This window comes from Asterias amurensis, chromosome 15 (assembly GCF_032118995.1).
Source record: "Asterias amurensis chromosome 15, ASM3211899v1".
NCBI lineage: Eukaryota > Metazoa > Echinodermata > Asteroidea > Forcipulatida > Asteriidae > Asterias > Asterias amurensis.
The window spans coordinates 1,756,387-1,777,823 of record NC_092662.1 but is presented as its reverse complement, the minus strand read 5'-3'; the positions used below and the strand labels follow the sequence as shown (position 1 = coordinate 1,777,823).

At 38.4% G+C, this 21,437-nt stretch overlaps 1 protein-coding gene across 4 annotated transcripts in view; it reads left to right on the top strand.

The window, feature by feature from the left end:
• Positions 1-21,437, top strand: part of LOC139947855 (TNF receptor-associated factor 2-like) — a 46,288-nt gene that overhangs the window by 15,514 nt on the left and 9,337 nt on the right. The window contains exons 1-4 of one of the 4 annotated variants that reach the window (XM_071945672.1): positions 9,283-10,653; positions 11,017-11,112; positions 19,390-19,724; positions 20,463-20,535. In XM_071945672.1, coding sequence (XP_071801773.1) covers positions 19,576-19,724; positions 20,463-20,535 — 222 coding nt within the window. In that variant the 5' untranslated portion in view covers positions 9,283-10,653; positions 11,017-11,112; positions 19,390-19,575. Of the gene's footprint in view, positions 1-9,282; positions 10,654-11,002; positions 11,113-16,933; positions 17,166-19,389; positions 19,725-20,462; positions 20,536-21,437 lie in introns of those variants that run through there. The other 3 variants (XM_071945670.1, XM_071945669.1, XM_071945671.1) reach the window with 3 other exon arrangements.

Genomic DNA, 21,437 nt, shown 5'->3' with positions numbered 1-21,437 from the left:
AGTATTCTCTAAATAATAAAGTTGTGTGAATTTTAGAGATCATTTGTCAATCCAAACAATATTTTGAATTGTTGAAGGGAACTTTAAACTTCATTGCAATCTCTATCTCTTTCAACTTCTTTATCTTTGTTGCCTTTTGAAACAACTGTCAAATTTCAAAGTGTTTTACAACACTGAAATTTTTGTTCCAATTTGTTGACCTCTTGCAAAATTGTTTGAGAAGAATTCGAGTTCCATTTTTAAATCTGCGATTTTTTGTTTTCAAACTGTTTATTTCTATTGATTGGCATTCAAATCAACTCTACATCGTCATATGTTAAACTATTTGTCCTTTTAGTTGAGTTATTTTTATTGTGAGATCCGAAATATCTTCCAACAAATGATCATGTACAGCATTGCCCCTTTTACCGTTTGGTTAAGTCCAATATTTCTTGAAAAGGATTCCCATTAAAACAAATGACAAGGATCAGAATAAAGAGTGGTCTTTGAGTTATTTTGAGTTGGCCTACTTGTTATAACAATACATATATTGAGACTATAAGTTGTACAGTATTTTAAATAGATGTTAATTATTAGAACTCAATTGGTGAACAAAAATAATGGAAGAAAAAACACCCTTGTCACTAGTCTTGGCCCAAGACTATGGTGTTTGATGTTGGATAGTGTACCACGTGCAGTTGTAAATCGCCAATGCGCGCCCACCACGGTATGATTTAGTAAACTGCTTGAAATCTAGACTACTGGGTTGCCAGTAGTACTCTATCCAAAATCAAGCACCAAAGTCTTGGGCCAAGACTACCTTGTCACACGAAGTTGTGTTTTTTCAGATGCTTGTTTTCGGGACATCAAAATCTAATTCTGAGGTCTCGGGGGTGGGAAAAAAAAAATCAAAATTACTTCTACCACAAAAACTATTTCTCTATGTCCAGAGGGATCCATTTCTCACAATGTTTTATACTATAGCTCTCCATTACTTGTTAATAAGTTAGTTTATTTGCTAACAATTATTTCGAGCAATTGCCAAAACAAGTAGTGTCTAGTGTCTTTAAATTCAGGCAGATTCTTTCACCTTGTGGCAAAGTAGCGTGGGCTGATTGAGGAGTTTTCAAAAGAGGGCGCTATCAGCAGTTTTATACACGGTTCACCATAATGGGGGGACAGAATCTTACACGGGATGTCTATTATGCAAATCACGCGGGTGTCAGTCGCAATATGTTTTCAAATTCAATTGCCAATTATTGATCTAGTTTATCTGGCAATATGGTCAGAAGGGCACCCTCTTGTAGAATAACCTTTGATGAAAAGTACCTGCAAATAAAGAAACCCAAGTCTCTTGGGCCAAAGTCTGAAGAGATAGAATTGGATAGATGGATAAAGTGGTTTCTTAAAAAAAACTGTCCCCGCAGCAAAATGGCTGAATGTTTACATTAATATAAAAACTGAAAATAAATAGGAGGCTAAGAGACTTTGCTTTATGGTAAGACTTGAGGGAATATGTGTTCAAATTCAATTCCCGTTCTCGAAAAATTTGTTGATCCAAGTTCTCTGGCAATAATATGGTCAGTAGCGCGCCTCTTGTAGAATAACCTTAGATGAAGAAAGTGCAAATACAGAAATCAAAGTCTCTTAGGCCAAAGTCTGAAGCGATAGAATTGGATCGATGGATAAATATAATGGTTTATTTAAAAAACTGTCCTCGCAGCAAAAAGGCTGAATTACAAAAATGTTTACTGAAGTAGGAGGCTAAGAGACTTTGCTTTATGGAAATGATTAACTTTCAGTGGGTTTCTGAGTCATTGAAAGTTTGTACAAAGTAACCAAAAGATGACGGCATCCTCTCACGCGGTGACGAGTTTCCGTTTTAAAATCTTATCCGGGTGTTTTATGCCCTCTGACTAAGAAAAAGTGCTCTTAACAATACGCATTGCTGTGGTGCCGGTCATGTTGTGGTTTGACCTGGATGTGACTTTACGTACGTGTATTTTTTTTTTTCTTTCTGTTCCTCGTCTCCATCGATGATGTTCGTTGAACTTAAGGTTACCTGCCTTTTTTTCCCCAGAAATAATCGATTTGTTTTTCTTCCTAAAAACGGAACATTTTGTCACTATGACAAATATGTTTACACCAATGCTGGTTTCGAAATTGAATACGAAAGCGTTATATAATAGGGGTATTGAGAGAAATATTTTTAAAACAATTCATTATCGTGACCTCATAAAATATGTTATGACTCGATAAAACTATATGAGTAATTAATTGTACATGCTCATCTAAACTTGCAATCACATGAATGTGGCCTCGAAACCTCACAAAGCATTGAACCGTCGCCTGTCAGTTCGCTGTCAAATGAATCACAGTTTCTTAAGGCAAAGTTCACAATCATACACGCTAAAACCATGAAGAGATGACCTGTCACTGCAAGGAATGCATGGTGTAGCGGGCAGAAGAAAAAAAATATTTGAAAAATAAATTACTCGAGTCCTTTAGAGATACTAATGTATGACTTTGTCGTAATACGATATCTTTTTGAGTCATAAATAAGCAGATTACTTTATTTCTCATCTGTTTTGAATGTCGCGTCCGCATATTATTATTTGAGGCCATTGATAACAAAAACAGTGTTTGCGGGGGCAGTCTTTGGGGAAAACCCGCGTTGATTGCGAAACGCCAGGCGGCGCATGTTAAATTTAAAAACATGTTTGTCCCCTCGCTAAACTCCAAATTCTCTCTAGTAAACGCAACAAAAGCCCCAAATGTTACATTTTGCAGATTTATGTTGACATTTTGAACAGGTTATAATTTGCAAGAACTTAAGTGCCGAAAAATGGATGAATAAAGCAAAAAATTGCATAAACAAAGGGCCACACCGTGATTGCGAAATCGGGGGAGATCCCTCCTATTTATAGTTGAGTTCAAGGACCGGTCAAATTGTGCAATCATTTTTCCGTGTGTGTTGCAAGAGCTCACCATAAATTTCAGACATGCGGTTTGCCCCGCTCTTTCGGTTACATTTACAAGCATTGAGGGAAAGTTGCATGTATGAATGCCACTAGTTTTCCATTGTAACAACGAAATGCATACTACGATACAAACCAAAAAGAAATTCAATCGATTTTGGACCATTACGTTGGCCTGTAGCCATATATTCTTTTTTTCTGTTATCTATTTATTTTTGATAAAATGCACACTTGGAATTATGCTGTATCGCTCAAGAAAAACAAAATTGAAAGGCCCACCCCCCCCCCCCCCCCCCCCCCAATGAGTCTAAAAGACGACCAGGGCCCAAATTCATAGAGCTGCTATATGGGGCGCCGTCTGTCAATTAATTGTTTGGCACTTTTAAGGCCTGTTTTTACCATGGTTTATAGCAATTAGATGTAAACCATAGAAAGTGTTGCCAAATCCTTTTTATGGTTTACATACCAGTAGTATTTGATGTGTGTAAGTTTATGGTTTACAAACCATGAACATGCAACAAACATTTGTAAATCATGGTTCATAAACCATGGAAACTTTACGCATCTTTAAAACATGGTTTATAAACCAGAAAAAATAAGCATCAAATTCATGGTTTACAAATCATGGTTTATAAACCATGAAAATTGGGTCATCTTAAAAACATGGTTTATAAACCATAAAAATTGAAGCATGAAAATCATGGTTTATAAACCATAAAAATGGGAGCACGAAAATCATGGTTTAAAAATTATGGTTTATAAACCATAAAAATTGAGGCATGTGTGTACGGTTGCCCACTGCTGACTGTTGCATGAGGCTCGTGAATAACGCCAGAGACCGGGCTCCAAAAATATTGTAAAACATGCGTGTAGTTTAACCTCTGACCTCTGTCATTTCCAGTATAGATATGCAGTCAAATTCCATTGCGGACTTGAGAGCAGTGACTATTTGGGCATCTATGTACGTCACTGCACGTGCATTGTATCCAATGGGAATCACTAGATCTAGCGGCAGCGACGGATAAAGACAGGGGCCAGTCTAGATTGCAGCAAGAATGATCAGCAAGAATGCTTAGGGTAGGAGGTTGAACACAATTAACCCACGTTCAGGTTTTATGGTTTATAAACCATGATTTGTGCACATTTTTTATGGTTTATAAACCATGATTTGTGGGTGCACATTTTTTTATTGTTTATAAACCATGATTTGTAAACTATATTGATGCCTCAATTTTCATGGTTTATAAACCATGAATTTGATGCTTCAGTTTTCATGGTTTACAAACCATGTTTTTACAATGCCTCCGATTTCATGGTTTATAAACCATGAGTTTCAATTTTCAATTTTCATGGTTTATAAACCATGTTTTCAAGATGCCTCAACTTTCATGGTTTATAAACCATGATTTGTAAACCACGTTTTTCATGCTACGATTTTTATGGTTTATAAACCATGATTTGTAAACCATGATTTTCATGTTTCAATTTTCATGGTTCATAAACCATGTTTTTTAAATGCCTCAATTTTTATGGTTTATAAACCATAATTTTTAAACCATGATTTTCGTGCTCCCATTTTTATGGTTTATAAACCATGATTTTCATGCTTCAACTTTTATGGTTTATAAACCATGTTTTAAAGATGACCCAATTTTCATGGTTTATAAACCATGATTTGTAAACCATGAATTTGATGCTTAATTTTTCTGGTTTATAAACCATGTTTTAAAGATGCGTAAAGTTTCCATGGTTTATGAACCATGCTTTACAAATGTTTGTTGCATGTTCATGGTTTGTAAACCATAAACTTACACACATCAAATACTACTGGTATGTAAACCATAAAAAGGATTTGGCAACACTTTCTATGGTTTACATCTAATTGCTATAAACCATGGTAAAAACATGCCTTAAAAGTGCCAAACAATTAATTGACAGACGGCGCCCCATACTGCTAAGCACAAAATGTGCTTAGCATGAAATGTTTTCCTTGACAAAAAAAGGATTACCAACCAAATTTTGATTAGCATGAAATGTTTTCCTTGACAAAAAAAGGATTACCAACCAAATTTTGAATTGTTGCATATTGCTTGTTACTGGTATTCAGCTGTTGTTTGCTTACTCTGAAAATCACGTGAAAATTTGGTTGGGTAATCCTGTTTTTATCAAGGAAGACATTTCATGATAAGCAAATTTGTGTTCTTAGTAGCTTTATGAAATTGGGCCCGGTGGTGGGGTGGAATTCGACACACTTGAAATTAATGTGGTTTTTCGAATTCTTTTAGCGGAAAATTTGCAATTAAAAACGCGGCATTGTTCAGTACAAAATAATAATGCTGTTGAGTATCATCAACATAGTGAACAAAAATTGTATCGCTCCTCTAGTTCATTTTTAGGTTGGGTTTTTCGAAATAATTTATTGTTATAATAAAAAATAAACCCAACAACAAGCAAACAAACAAAACATTGCCCTTTGCCGCCCCACCTTTGCCGCCCCCATGTCACGGTCGAGGTCAAATACAATGGGTCTACATTGATCATGATGGCTTGACGTTGCGCAATCTTTGTCCATTCCGCACATAATATTTAATTCGACCTACAGAGTATTTTATGTTGGAATACGGTGAAAAACACAATTTTATTTTTAGTTGTGACGAATGTGGGTTTAGTTTGTTGCAGACCCGTGACGACTAGGAAAATCGGCTCCATTTTTTCGAGAGGGATTATGCTATGATCGTAGTAGAAAAAAAACTTGAACCTTTTTTAAAACTCTATAGTTTTATTGTTGTGCATTTTGACGGGTGCAACCACTTAAAGGCAGTGGACACTATTGGTAATTGTCAAAGACTAGCCTTGAGTTGGTGTATTTGAACATATGATTAAAATAACAAACCTGTGGAAATTTGAGCTCAATCGGTCATCGAAGTTGCGAGATAATAATAAAAGAAAAATAACACTTATCACACGAAGTTGTGTGCATTTAGATGGTTGATTTCGAGACCTCAAGTTTTAAATCTGAGGTCTCGAAATCAAATTCGTGGAAAACTACTTCTTTCTCAAAAACTATGGCTCTTCAGAGGGAGCCGTTTCTCACAATGTTTTATACCATCAACCTCTCCCCATTACTCGTCACCAAGACATGTTTTATGGCAATAATTATTTTAAGTCCAAATTTCAAGTCACGGGGAATATCTGTGTTGAAATTTCCAAATAATATTACTCACTTGGCCAAAAAGTATGGCACGCCGCGAAACTACCGTAATCATATAAATAAGAGATGTTAAATTTGCATCGGGGATAAAGAATATTATTATTTTTTTTTTTACCCATGTTAAATTTGCATCGGGGATAAAGCATATTAATTTTGTTTTTTTTACCCAGATGGGTAAAAAAAAACTGTTTGCGCAAGAGTGCTTTGCGACTAGGGCCCGTTTGGACACTCTTATTACCGAAGATTACCGTAATTTCACAGTGCCTTGCTTCCATTGGGTTGTGTGAAACCTTTTATGCCTTGTGGACTTTTACAGTAGGACCCTACATACAGTATACGTTTGGAAATTATATCGGTATATCGGTCCCGAGTTACTACAATTAAAAGTCGTCTACATGTTTACGGGAGTGGCATAAGCATTGGGGGGGGGGGTGCTTGAGGGGGCGGATATAGTGTATCTAACCTGTGCGTATTTTCTATAGGTCTTATACATTCTGGTGAGTAATTTCTGCTCTATGGAATCAGTGTAGTTGATCCCAGGTCCAGTTTCAAAGAGCTACATATTGACATAAACAGCTGCGTATTAATATAAATAATGTAAATTAATTGCAGATTTTATGTTGACGTTTTGAACAGGTTTATGATTTGCGAGAACTTAAGTGACGAAAAATGGATGAATAAAGCAACAAATTGCATAAACAAAGGGCCATATATATGATTGCGAAATCGGGGGAGATCCCTCCTATTTATAGTTGAGTTCAGGGACCGGTCACAATGTGCAGTCATTCTTCCGTATGTGTTGCAAAAGCTCACCATAAATTTCAGACATGCGGTTTGCCCCGCTGTTTCTGTTCCAAACATTGAGGGAAAGTTGCGGGTATGAAGGACACTAGTTTTCCATTGTAACAACGTAAAGAGCTACATATTGACATAAACAGCTGCGTGTTAATAAATTCTGCCAAGCAAAAAATAATATGTATAGGATACCACAGTCACGATGCATTATTTTGGCTGGTAACTTTACTGTGGTTAAAGCATATTTTGTACAACTTTTGTATACGCTCATTAGGTGTAATACACTTGGCCCGTCTTTCTCAGCAGAGGAGATGCTCGGAGAATGATCATAATAATAGTAATTTGTGATGCCGGGTCTCAAGAGTCAACAATGGACCGATCCGGCCTGTCAATTTAACTGTGCGCGTTCACCCATTTTGACCAATCACAGCAATGATTGTGGTCGGACAAACTCGGTCATGCGTGCGCGTATATTTGGCACGCGCGGCAGAATCGTGCAGAATGTCATTGGGGAGTGCTTGTACGCGTGTCTTGCTCACGTGCGCGGTGGGCGGAGCTTAGTGGAAAGCCGGAACGGTCCATTGTTGTACCGGTGCTGGTTGTGCCACAGGTGTCCAGCTGACCAGTCTGAAACGATTGTCAACGCCCCCAGTTGATTTACAAACAACAACTGCATTGGATAATTATTACCGTCTGTGCTTTACGAACTTTCATAATGGTTAACTGTTGTACGAGCTGATTGATCGAACACATAGAAACATTCCTCACATTCCATAAGTTCTTGACTGTACAGACGGGAAACTCCCTTCCCACGCTGCAGAAGTATTCGTCTGCTGTTATCGTATTTGACCTGATTTTACTCTGGAGTTGTTTCACCCCGGGAGCTAAACATGGATGTTTTTTATTTTTGCCGACGGGAAATCCCCTTCCCATGCTGCGGAAGTATTCGTCTTTCGTCTGTTGTAATATCGTATTTGACCTGTACCCTGGAGTTATTTTACCATTGAGCTATATATGGTCATTCCACATTAGGAAACGTGGTAGGTCTATTCATTATGCCCACTCATCACAGGAGCAGACCTGACTGGCCTATTCACACGATGGCATAACAGGATTAAATGGATTAATCTTCTAAAAGCACCAACCTGTCCTTCACATTTAAAAAATGTTTCCAAATGAGGAAAATAACACAAATTTACTGCGAGATGCTGGCGGGTAAGTTCCATCAGTTGTTTTAGTACCGACCATTGATTTGTTTTCTGCCAGCCTTGTGGCTTGCCGTGTTCTGGTGTAAAGCAGAGTGTGGATTCGATTCCCGGTGTCTTGACACGGACGTGCATGTGTTCTTGTAGGCCTGAACACTCGTGGACTTCTCGAGACGTCCTACGTGCATCCCTGGTTTCGCATTACCAGAAATAGCAACTTTGAAATGATTTTTTATATGAAGCAACTTAGAACCTGACTTTGGCTCTTTGTCGAAAACGAACACTGACTTCCGGTGCATCAGTGGGTGGAGGATACCTCTAGGAGCTCTAGGAGCCAAGCCGCGATTTCGTAAACGGCCACTGAAAAAATGTGGTCACTGTTAAAACCATTGCCGGTATATCATCAGCTGCTGTCTTTTAAAATATTGGCATATATGCCTATATAGATGGTTTTTACGCATGAACAATGTGCCTGATCACCACTTTGCTCATTGCCTAAACTGAACCGTTGAGTTATCGGTGACGGCCCGCACAACTCAAAATCTGAGCCATACATCATAATCGATCATAACAAAGCAATTACTCTTTCTTTGTGTCAATAATGATAAAGTGTGACACTAACGGTGTACTAGACACACACTGTGTCCACACTCCATAAAGTAGGTCAGGCCGGGCGTGGTAAACGTACCCCATGAATACCCAATATTTACGAACATTTAGCTGGACTTCCATTCCGGAAATGCAACCTGTAGCCTACCCTCCCGACGAGTTCATCTGGGCCGTTGGTTGTCGTGGAAACGCTACCAGTGAGAGAGGCACGTCCGGTGTGTCATAAATTTGGATACACACAATATCGAATGTCCAAAACACCCCCAAATCGGGTCCACACTAATGGAATTATTGTCTGTAATTACCAGGTGAGGGCGTTTTCATTTCTCCATAAATTGTCGACACTTGGAGATAGGGACCGTATTATCGTAGTATATTATCAACATTGATAGTGTGACACCGGTAGCGATCAGACCGCATGGTGTTGACATTGACATTGGATTGCGCTTTGATTGAGCAGAAGTCGCCGTGTGTGTTGAGGATCGAACGTGACTATTTTTAATGTTTTCATAGGCATGTCGACATTAAAATGAGATGGACTAGGCGTACTTGCGATTCACCCGGTGGTTTGTGATGCAGTTGAAGATGATTATTATCATGTGGCCAATTGTGACTGTGCCGTGTTGACATTGGCACCCGGGAAAATTAGATGAACTTTGCGCCTGGATCAGAAAGAGTTCAACCGATGGTTTGTGTTATTGATTATGGAATACATTTGGGAGTGTATGTTTGGACGAATATTGTGGAGGCATATAAATAATGAGTTGTCTTCTGGAAGCGATTGGAAAATCATCCATCCCTGTTTCGGTATGTATTTTCACCCCAGAACTGTTTATTTAATTCTGTTTAAACAGAACAAACATTTGATTAACAGGTGGTGTTCGAGCAGTTTTTGCCGGCATTAAACTGGGGATTTCCCCAAGTGCATCGCGCCAGTTGTAACCTGGGACAATACAATGTTTACTATAATAAGCCACCGTCAGAGGCTGGAGTTCATGCAGGCACCATTTGTATACATGATAGGAACACGGACGTAAAATCTTGCTTTCCATGGAGATCCTCTGATATTAAAATGTATCAACTCTCGAGGCACTTACTGGACAGGTAAAGGCTAAGGGCGACACTCGGTCATTCACTTTATAGGGGATTTCCCCATTTTGAGTGCGAGCACAAAGAAACGCAAGTTCGACTCTATCACCCCGGAACTCATCACACTACACTGGCTCCCAATCCAACAAAGGATCGACTTCAAGGTCATCGTTCTCATGTTCAAGGCCTTACATCAACAAGCCCCTCATTACATCATAGACATTCTGAAAGTTGGTGCTGAACGGAGACTCCTTCGGTCAAACAGCCCCTGTTCACCATACTTTGTAGTTCCAAGAACAAGTCACATCACTTTTGCTGATAGAGCCTTCTCGGTATATGGACCCAAACTCTGGAATAAACTTCCAAATCACATCAGGGACACAACATCACTCAACACATTCAAAGCACTTCTGAAAGCCCACTTGTTTCAGGAGGCATACCATCAATGACTTTTTATTTCTTCTGTGCCTCAGCGCCTTTGAGCAAACTTTTGATTTAGGCGCTATACAAATTATGTTTGATTGATTGATTGATGGGTAGCAGACACAATGCCAAGTGCAAAGCCAGATCGTTGCTCCACGCATGATAGAGATTGAGTGATCAAGTGGCATGCGTTTCCTGCAGTTATGGAGAGAATTGGTATCGGAGGAAAGTTCACATTTTAAACGATGAATAAAATCACTTCATCACCCAGTAACGAGGTCATAGTAAGTGGTAGCAATAATGTTCCCAAACCAAGTTTCAACTGTAATTGGCAACTCTCAAGGACACTCACTTGTTCAGCCAGGTAAGTCTCGGGGCGACACACAATCATTTTTTGTGAATGAAAAAAACTTCAGGTACTTCCCCGTGTTAGTCGACAGGGTAAAAAGAAAACCACGCAACTTCGAGGCATATTTGTGTAGATCATTGTATTCTACTTTTACAATATCTTTCTAACCATATACATTTTACAACAAACAGTTACAGAACGCTTTTCAAAGACCAACTCGACCGATCCAAGGCAACGTGTTTCTTTAGTTAATTTTACCTTTTTTTTGAATTGTGAGCTATTTTGTTTATTGATGAATATTTTGTTTCAACTTTTTGTTCTACCTTGTCGAACATAATTTTTTCTTCTTTTTCAAACAAACAAACGCAAACCAAATAGAGATATATAGCAACCAGTCATGATGTTGTCCTCCACAACAACCAGCCCATTCTGGATTCCTTGTGAGTCAACTCTCAAGGACACTCACTTGTTCAGGTAAGTCTCGGGCGACACACAATCATTTTTTGTGAATGAAAAAAACTTCAGGTACTTCCCCGTTTCGTTTATAGGAGTGAGACAGTGATGCAACCGCATTTCACACGATAAGCTTCAAGCACAATGTTGGCCAAGGGTGAATGTTTGCCGAGGCGACAAACAAGTTATAGTTTACGTTAAAGGAACACGTTGCCTTGGATCGGATGAGTTGGTCTATTAAAAGCGTTTGAAACCGTTTGTTATGAAATGCATATGGTTAGAAAGATGTTTTAAAAGTAGAATATATTGATCCACACAAGTACCACTCGAAATTGCGTGGTTTTCCTTTTACGTCGCAAACTATCACGGTCGGCCATTTATGGGAGTCAAAATTTTGACTCCCATAAATGGCCGACCGTGTTAGTCGACAGGGTAAAAGGAAAACCGTGCAATTTCGAGGCATGTTTGAGTGGATCATTGTATTCTACTTTTACAACATCTTTCTACCCATATGCATTTTATAATAAACGGTTAAAAACGCTTGTCAAAGACCAACTCGACCGATCCAAGGCAACGTGTTCCTTTAAAGGCAGTGGACACTATTGGTAATTGTCAAAGACTTGTGTATCTCAACATAAGCATAACATTACAAACCTGTGAAAATTTGAGCTTAATCGGTCATCGAACTTGCGAGATAATAATGAAAGAAAAAAACACCACTGTCACACGAAGTTGTGTGCGTTTATGGTTGATTTCGAGACCTCAAGTTCTAAATCTGAGGTCTTGAAATCAAATTCGTGGAAAATTACTTCTTTCTCGAAAACTATGGCACTTCAGAGGGAGCCGCTTCTCACAATGTTTTATACCATCAACCTCTCCCCATTACTCATCACCAAGAAATGTTTAATGCTAATAATTATTTTGAGTAACTACCAATAGTGTCCACTGCCTTTAACGTCCAATGATCACTTCCTTCAAACGTTTGCTGGATATTAAATCTAATCAATTTTGTATGCATCGGTCTGCGTTTAGGAGTGCAGTTAAAACCACCAAAACCAATATCTGACACGAAGACAAAAGACCAGTGTTAAACACAGTCAAACCAGGTCTATTTTAATAGCGAGGTTTAGCTACACGTTACGCGAGCAAAATACGTAAACGTCACCAACGTCCAAAATGGTGTTGTTTCTGGGTGACGTCGCCAAAAATGGAACTTCACGTATTCTAAAAACGTGAAGTTGTATACGACTCACTCTTCTGACGTTTCCCGTTCACGTTTACACGGAACTTGCAGCTAAACCTACCCAGTGTTACGTTAAAGGAACACGTTGCCTTGGATCGGACGAGTTGGTCAAAACAAAAGCGTTTGTAACCGTTTTTTATAAAATGCATATGGTTGGAAAGATGTTTTAAAAGTAGAATACAATGATCCACACAAGTTTGCCTCGAAATTGCGTGGTTTTCCTTCTACTGTGCGAACTTACATGGTTGGCCATTTATGGGAGTCAAAATTTTGACCCCCATAAATGGCCGACGTGTTAGTCGACGAGGTAAAAGGAAAACCACGCAATTTCGAGGCATGTCTGTGTGGATCATTGTATTCAACTTTTACAACATCTTTCTACCCATATGCATTTTATAAAAAACGGTTACAAACGCTTTTCAAAGACCAACTCGACCGATCCAAGGCAACGTGTTCCTTTAAGCACACACATTGTAAACACCTTCTTGATCCCAAGTGAAGACATATAACGAGTTTACCATTATTTGGTCTATATTTGATCTCTAGTAGGCCTAGATGTCACTATATTTATTTTATATCTTCTCAGGAGAAATTATTGATCTTTGGTGCAAATAATTTATCCAACATACCTCAAGCTTAAGTCAAAACCCCAGGTAGGCCTATTGTTAAACAATTGGACAATTTGTACAATGTGACTCTTTTCTTGGGTTGTCGAATCTATCTAAAATAGAATATATTCTAGTGGAGTGAACCAATAAATTAACGACGGGTCAACGAAAAAAGGGGGGCATGCAGTTGATTGGAGTTTTTGCCTCTCTGGCTTTCCATAGTGTACCCGTATAATTATGTTAGTTTCCAAACGCCAGGAGTCGATCGTTACACGTGAAAAGGATCCGAAATAACCACACTGGTTATTATTAAAGCCCGGTCACACAGGCGAAAACGATAACAATAGAAATACACGCTCGAGATTGGTTGAATTGCTCCACGCAGAATACGCCCACGCTCATTCAACCAATGGATGGCGTGCATTTTTATCGTTATCGTTTTCATTCTCGTTATCGGGGCCTGAGTGACCGGAGAACGCTTTTAGACTTGACTAAGTCCGTCCAGCATTAGCCTTGATCAAGGCTGTTGACGTACTGTTCCCCGGCCCGGTTCGCTGCACACGCATGCAGTGCATACACAAATGTACATTACCATACATTGTACAGCGAGAACAGTACAGCGTAGTCGTGAGTACGGTCGTGTCTTTCTACTTTCAACCTCGCACACGTGGCTCAAACAACAGCCTTGATGGGTTTGTAAAGCTTTATCGGAATTCCGATAAAAGGGTATTCATGATGTGGGCGTGTCATTCTAAACATTGGCCAATCACAGGCGCGATTGAGAATGACGTATTACTGCAAGCAATCATGCCACGTCCATGCATGCATGCGTGTGTGTGTGTGTGTACGCTGTACGCTAGCTGTATGGACATGTACTGTAATACGTGCTTTTTATAGCAGTGTCGGGAGCGTGGTGTGTATATTAGCTATGATTGTAAGGGGTCTGAATGCGCTGCCGGACGGGTGAGCCGGACAAGACTCGCCCGGTCGGTAATGGTGTTGAACAACTTCGAACAACTTCCGTTGTCTTGCGTTTCATTATAACACGAGGACTAGCATCATAATTACAACGTAGCTGGTAGATTTGTCCCTGAATTGAAAGCTGCTGTACTATAAGTGTAATGTTGTAGTGTAGTACTAGTAGTATGGCAAGAGTTAGTTTATGAAATTGAACTTTACTTGTAGTTGTTGTTCAGCCACATGTTCAGCCACACGCCATCTTCTACCGTCTGGTATGTTTTCGACAACACATATTTTCGATCCCCAACTTTGATTTACCGCGAGAAACGTAATAAATAATATATGTCTACATTAAGACAAAATAAACAGCTGGGTTTCTTATCTCATCTGGTCTGTGTTTGTGCTTCAAGGGGATGGGGTGTGTTGTACTGTCATATGCCCAACACCTAAGAATTCTTACCAAGTAGCCATCTTGCCGGAAACCCATGACACCTGGATACTTTTTTAACCTTTCTCAAACACATTTCACATGTTCTAATTTTCTTCCTTCTATTTCTAAACCCATGATTGATGCATTAAACGCGGTTGTTGTATTTTGTTGAAAGTTTCTGTAGTTGTGTTGCAAATTATACACCACTGATTTCCAGCGACTTACTGTTTTGTTTTACTAGTAGGGATTTCTCCCTCGCCCGCCGCCATTGCAACTACAACCACGGTTTGTTTACAATTACGTCGACGAGCACGTGTGTGCAAGTGCTTGCAGAACGTTGTGATTGACATCGCAGCGAGAGGTTATAGGTCAACCAACAACCAATGAGAACGGGTTGTTAGTAAACATTAGCATAATGAGCTCCGCCCTTAATTTTGGCAGATACAAAACCATCAAGGCGCTACTTAAGAAGTACCCATGTACCTAAGTGTACCGTATACAGATGGTACATGTACATGTACAGTACGTATGTGTGTACATACGCTGTATACGTATTATATGCACTGTGTTATGTATGGGGGTGCACTGGTGGAATTCAGTGATGGGGACTGGGATTTTGCAGATCGCGGCTGGCTGTAGCGCCTTGATCAAGGCTAGTCCAGCATTTCTCTTGTTGCGAGTGGATGGGACCCACTGCAGGGGTGGGTACGTACGTATCACTCTCCACGTTGCAAAACTTCTCAACACGAACGTACGTTATCATTCAAGTTAAGGCCAATCAAAGACTGGTCTATTCCCTTTCAGTACACAAGAGATTCATCTAGTTCTGCTGATTTTATTATATTTTTATGAAGCTGTCTGGTATTTATTTCAGATTTTTAAATATTTAAGACCGAGAGTCCCCCTATAATTGCTTCATATACTGTGACAAGTCACTGTGTGCCGTGCGTACAATTTAAGATTTCATGAACGCCACGGGTCGATTTGTAAAACGGTTTATCAATACGTTATCATTCAAACGAAGCCAATCAAAGACTGCCATTACCTAGAAAACAGTATCATGTAGCATTCCTGAATTTATCATAATTTTATAAAGCTCCATTATATTTATTTCAGATTTTTAAAAATTAAGACCACGAGTCCCTTAATGCAGCATACTGTGCGAGTGTATATACAACACCGCTGTGTGCACAGTTTACGATTTCATCAACGCCACGGGTCGATTTGTAAACGGTTTATCAATACGTTATCAATCAAACGAAGCCAATCAAAGGCTGTCATTACCTAAACAAAGCATTCATATAGCATTACTGATTTTATCATAATTTTATATACCTCCATTATATTTATTTTAGATTTTTGAAAATTAAAGACCACGCGAGTCCCTTTGCAGCATAGGCTACTATGCGTGTGTAAACAACGTACACCGCTGTGCGCACTGTTAAGATTTCATCAACGCCACGGGTCGATTTGTAAAACGGTTTATCAATACGGTATCATTCAAATTAGACCAATCAAAGACTGTCATTACCTATGCAAAGCATTCATGTAGCATTACCGATTTTATCATAATTTTATAAAGCTCCGCTATATTTATTTCAGATTTTTGAAAATTACACACCACGAGTGGCGTGGCGTTGATGAAATTGTAAACTGTACGCACAGCAGTGTTGTACACATGCACAGGATGCTGCAAAGGGACTCGTGGTCTTTAATTTTCAAAAATCTGAAATAAATATAATAAAGCTTTATAAAAAAATATGATAAAATAAGCAATGCTACATGAATGCTTTGAATAGGGAATGGAAGTCTTTGATTGGCTTAATTTGAATGATACCGTATTGATAAAAAGTTTTACAAATCGACCCGTGGCGTTGATGAAATCTTAAACTGTGCGCACAGCAGTATAGTATACGCGCACAGTATGCTGCAAAGGGACTCGTGGTGTGTAATTTTCAAAAATCTGAAATAAATATAACGGAGCTTTACAAAATTATGATAAAATCAGTATTGTTACATGACTGCTTTGTTTACATAGTGACAGTCTTTGATTGGCATAATTTGAATGATATCGTGTTGATAAACCGTCTTACAAATCGACCCGTGGCGTTGATGAAATTGTAAACTGTACGCACAGCAGTGTTGTACACACACACAGTATGCTGCAAAGGGACTCGTGGTCTTTAATTTTCAAAAATCTGAAATACATATAATGGAGCTTTATAAAAAATATGATAAAATCAGGAATGCTACATTAATCCTTTGTATAGGGAATGGCAGTCTTTGATTGGCTTATCTTGAATGATACCGTATTGATAAACCGATTTAAAAATCGACCACTTTTAGTTGATGAAGAGTTCGTATTCTGTGGATACGCATTGCTTTGTTGTAAATATAAAAATCTTGAAAATAAACTTTAAAAATCAGCAATAAAACATGACCCTTTTGTATAATAATGGTAGTGAATAAAAATAGATAAAATAAATGTCTGAACTAAAGAGCGAAACTCCAAAAACATCGGTATATCTACCATACAAAAACACACAAACAAATCTTAGGGAGAAAAAGCTCAAGGAATTGTAGCGAGTCTACGTATTACTGCTCAGTTCGATGACTACCCTATTACATCGGATCCTTTCGAGAAGCATCGACTCCTTTCTGGCGTTTGGAAACTAACATCTGTCAATCTTTATATGCAGCATATCATAGAGAGGAAGGACAATGCAGGAATCATAGGACATTGCACGTGTAATAATTTCAGAACTTATATTGTTGATCTTTTCGCTCCCATCGCCTCCTTCATCATCAGGAGACTGTGTGTTGGTGTGTTCTGGTATGGTATTTTGCTGATAATATCCTAATGCATAAAAAATTGTAAGATGTGGCAGCGGCAGAACATTATATTTCTCTACATCTGAACACCCAGGTCAAAATTCCAGTTGAACCTAGTTAACTGGGGTCAACTGGTTCAACTGGATAGTGATCAAACTCGTCCATTTTCCATATTAACCAACTGGTTTGGACTAGGTTTAACTTTGTTCAACTAGGTTGAAATTATAAACCAGTTGGTTTCTGTCCATTTTCCATATTAAACCAACTGGTTTAACTGTGTTTAACTAGTTTATCAACTGGTTTCAACTAGTTCCAGTTAAACCCAGTTTAACTAGGTTCAACTGGAATTTTGACCTGGGCATCATTTCCAGATAGACAGAAAAGTTAAAAATGTTTAATAAAACTCCTAAATATTGATGTTCGTACGACGCCCGCTCGCACGACCTCATGATTAAAATAATACAGTTCGTTATCAATCATGAAAGCATCTACCTCCATGATGAAAGATACTTGTTGTAGGCATATGAAGCCGGGTAGGGAGTAGTCAGATACAGTAGACTAGTGAAGTACATGTAGTAGAGGTAGTACTACCTAGTGTAGTACATTACTAGTAGTAGTAGTAGTACTCTAGTAGTAGTAGTAGTAGTACGTAGTACTAGTATACAAATATTGACTGCTTCGAGTGCTATGGTTAAAACTATGACTCCCGAGGTGATCCCCGGAGCGTTCTATTTTCCCTCGGCTTCGCCTCGGGAAAAAAGAACGCTCCGGGGATCATCGAGGGAGTCATAGTTTTTAACCATTGTACGAGTAAAAACAGTCAACATATGTTTTATAACACCCCAAACATTTCTGAATACTGTACTATTATTATTAAGTTACAGACCTGAATGCTACAATCCACGGACGACGCGAATACAGATTGCAAACACTTTTACTGTGCTGCATGTAGTGTCGTGCAATCCGAAATGGTTACAGACTATTAATTTATCATCCTCGTACACGCAACGGACGTCTGGGTACTGCACGCCGTGTGCTAGTCTTCGGACCAGCGCATGGCAAACCGACGCACTATCACACGGCCGTCGTCTAGCAAAACTAAGACATGTCATGTGACGCGCTCTAAACCAATGCGCAGGCAGAATACTTGCAAGGGATGTTATAATAGTAGCTAGTAGTACCATGTAGTACCATGGTCACTTTCTTTGGGGAGGTAGAATAGAAGTATCCAGGTAGCATGGAGTTAGAATTAGGGTTACTACTTTAGTCAATTTGCCCTCCATCTTTCCATATACCAACAACCTAGGTTCTAGTCCTCCACATTCGGAGAGTATACTCAGACTAACTATTGGGCAATTTTGGCAATGAAATAAATACAGTTTTTCTTAAAACAATTATTGGAAAGGTGGTTCAAAAGTGAATAAATAAAATTATCTTTATTTGTGTGGTCTATTTTTATTTTGAATATATTAAAAATGTGCAATTATTCTTTTTAGTTAAATTACCAGTCCCACTTAAACTTGTTTTACTTTGCCACAGTTTTTTTTAATTTTCCACCTTCATTTGGAAAATCTTGAAGTCGATGGGAAACTTTAGAAGGGCCACCAAGGCCAAGACCAGGGCAAAACGGTGGCAATGACCTTCGCGGCCCCTGTGAAACTCCAGGCTTGTAACGGCCTGCATTTCAAAACTTTCCTCAATTTTGTTTACAATTTGTGGAGAAAATCTCTTTAAAGGAACACATTGCCTTGGATCGGTCGAGTTGGTCTTTGAAAAGCGTTTGTAACCGTTTTTTATAAAATGCATATGGGTAGAAAGATGTTGTAAAAGTAGAATACAATGATCCACACAAACATGCTTTAGAATTGCGTGGTTCTCCTTTTACCTCGTCGACTAACACGTCGGCCATTTATGGGGGTCAAAATTTTGACCCCCATAAATGGCTGACCGTGTTAATTCGCACAGTAGAAGGAAAACCACGCAATTTCGAGGCAAACTTGTGTGGATCATTGTATTCTACTTTTCAAACATCTTTCCAACCATATGCATTATATAAAAAACGCTTTTGTTTTGACCAACTCGTCCGATCCAAGGCAACGTGTTCCTTTAAGAAACCCTCTAAAAAAATTTTTTTAAACCAGTAGTTTGTTACATTATTGACCATGAAGAACACTGTTGTTATTGTTGTTTTCATAATAATTGTACTTTATTGTCTTTCTTTTCAGAGCACAATGTGGTGAAGATCGATTGCCTTTCGAATTAATGCAAATTAAAACAGTTGAATCTTTCATCAAATATTTAGCAACAATCCACAAAACGAATGTCAGAACCAGATTTGTTAAATTAGCTTACGGACAATCACTTGTTGTGCTGTTAATTTACACCACTGAAATAACGTAAACACAACTACCATGCCTGGTTTACCAAAAGAGATCTTCAGTGATAAGAATATTGTGGAGAGGTTCATTTGCTCAATATGTCTGTTGGTGTTCCGTGATGCTGTGCAAAGTCCCTGTGGCCACCGTTACTGTGATAGCTGTATCAAGGAGCAGATTAAGAAGTAAGAATTGAAGATCATACTTTTTTTCCAAACTTTTTTTAAGGGAAAATACTTGAAATATGAAGCTGATATAGTCAGTGGTGGTTCTAAGCCTACAATTGATTCACAGTTCATGTGAATAGTTTGGAGTCTTGTAACTAAAGAATACAATGAGCAAAATAAAATCCCGCTTCTGCAACCAAATCCCACTTCTGCAACCAAATCCCACTTCTACAATCAAATTCTACTTCTGCAACCAAATTCTACTTTTACAACCAAGTTCCACTTCTGAGAACAAATTCCACCTCTGCAACCAGCCATCTCTGCAACCAGTTAGAGAATTCCCCAGTGGTTGGTAAAAGTACGGGGGGCCTTCTCGGCAAAAAAAATCTATTTATTAGGAAAGCTATTTGTCATTTAAGTTTTATGTAGTTGCTTTCAAATTACAATCAATTTGCCTGAGATATTGTGTTTATTCTTCATACAAAGGGTTCTAAATATTTAAAAGTGACAAAGGTGTGCCGACTTGGTTTCTTTTTTATGTTCAAGGTCGTTCGTTAAAAACATTACAGGGGTTTTCTGATAGATGCATCTGAATGCACAGCTCAGCACCTTGTGAATCCTATAAAGTGCTACACAAACAGGGCTCATAATACAAAATCTTTATGAAACTAGTTTTTTAAATTTGTATTAAATGTTATTTAAAATGTTTTATGTTTATTATTAATTTCAAGCTCATTATTGAACTTTTTTTACCAGTCGAAAAGGAGAGGAAATAAGATGCCCTGCTTGTCCAGAAAATTCCGCGGAGGGAGTTTTAATAGTGGATGAGGTAAGTGATAAAGATGGGTCATAGATGGGTAACTTCTTAAAATATAAATAAACATAAAAACTTACTTGGTGGGTGAGAAGCACTGCAGCTGTTGAGTACGTATAAACTATTTTGAGATAGGGTTCCTTGCGAAAAATATGGTTTAGATATTTTTGGGGGTTGAAGATACACCAACAAAATTAAACCCTTTATCACACAGGCGCTCAATGAATATGGGAAATTTAGCGCCTGTGATCCATATCAAATTCTGCCTTGGGCCTTGTTAGATATTTACACATAATCTCTATTTTGTTTCTGTTCCATTCTGTAATATCACTTTAATAATGGCAATAATATTTCCTTGTTTATGAAAGACTGTATACAATGCATTCACATAACACAGGTTAAAGAAGATGGAGGGTTTCAATTTTGCCAAAATCATTTTCCGTCAGCAGTTTTGGTGACTTGGTTAGATGACTACTGCATGACTCAGTATTTATCATCTTGTATAATGCCTGTTTCTACAGAAGCGTATCTAGATAAGTAATTTTAAATTAGAGTAGGAAAGGCTTAGATGGGCCTCCGGCAGCCCAATTTGTCACCAACATTCATTGGTATAAAGGATTACAAATTATGAAAATACACTTGTTTCACTCTTTGATATTTTAGTAAATATGTTTTATAGTATTAATTTCCATTGGCAAAGTACACTGGGCATAGAAACTATTAATTTGGATAAAAAGTGTGGAAGAGAAAAAAAAAATTAATTAATTAATTTTGCGAAATAATTAACTCTTCGGTGAACACAAAGCTCATTAGAATGTTAGAACAAAAACAAACATATGTTCTGAGAGCATGGATATTTATACCTGCTTATTAGTGAAAGGAGTTACCATGGTAACGAAACACCATGAGCGTCACTG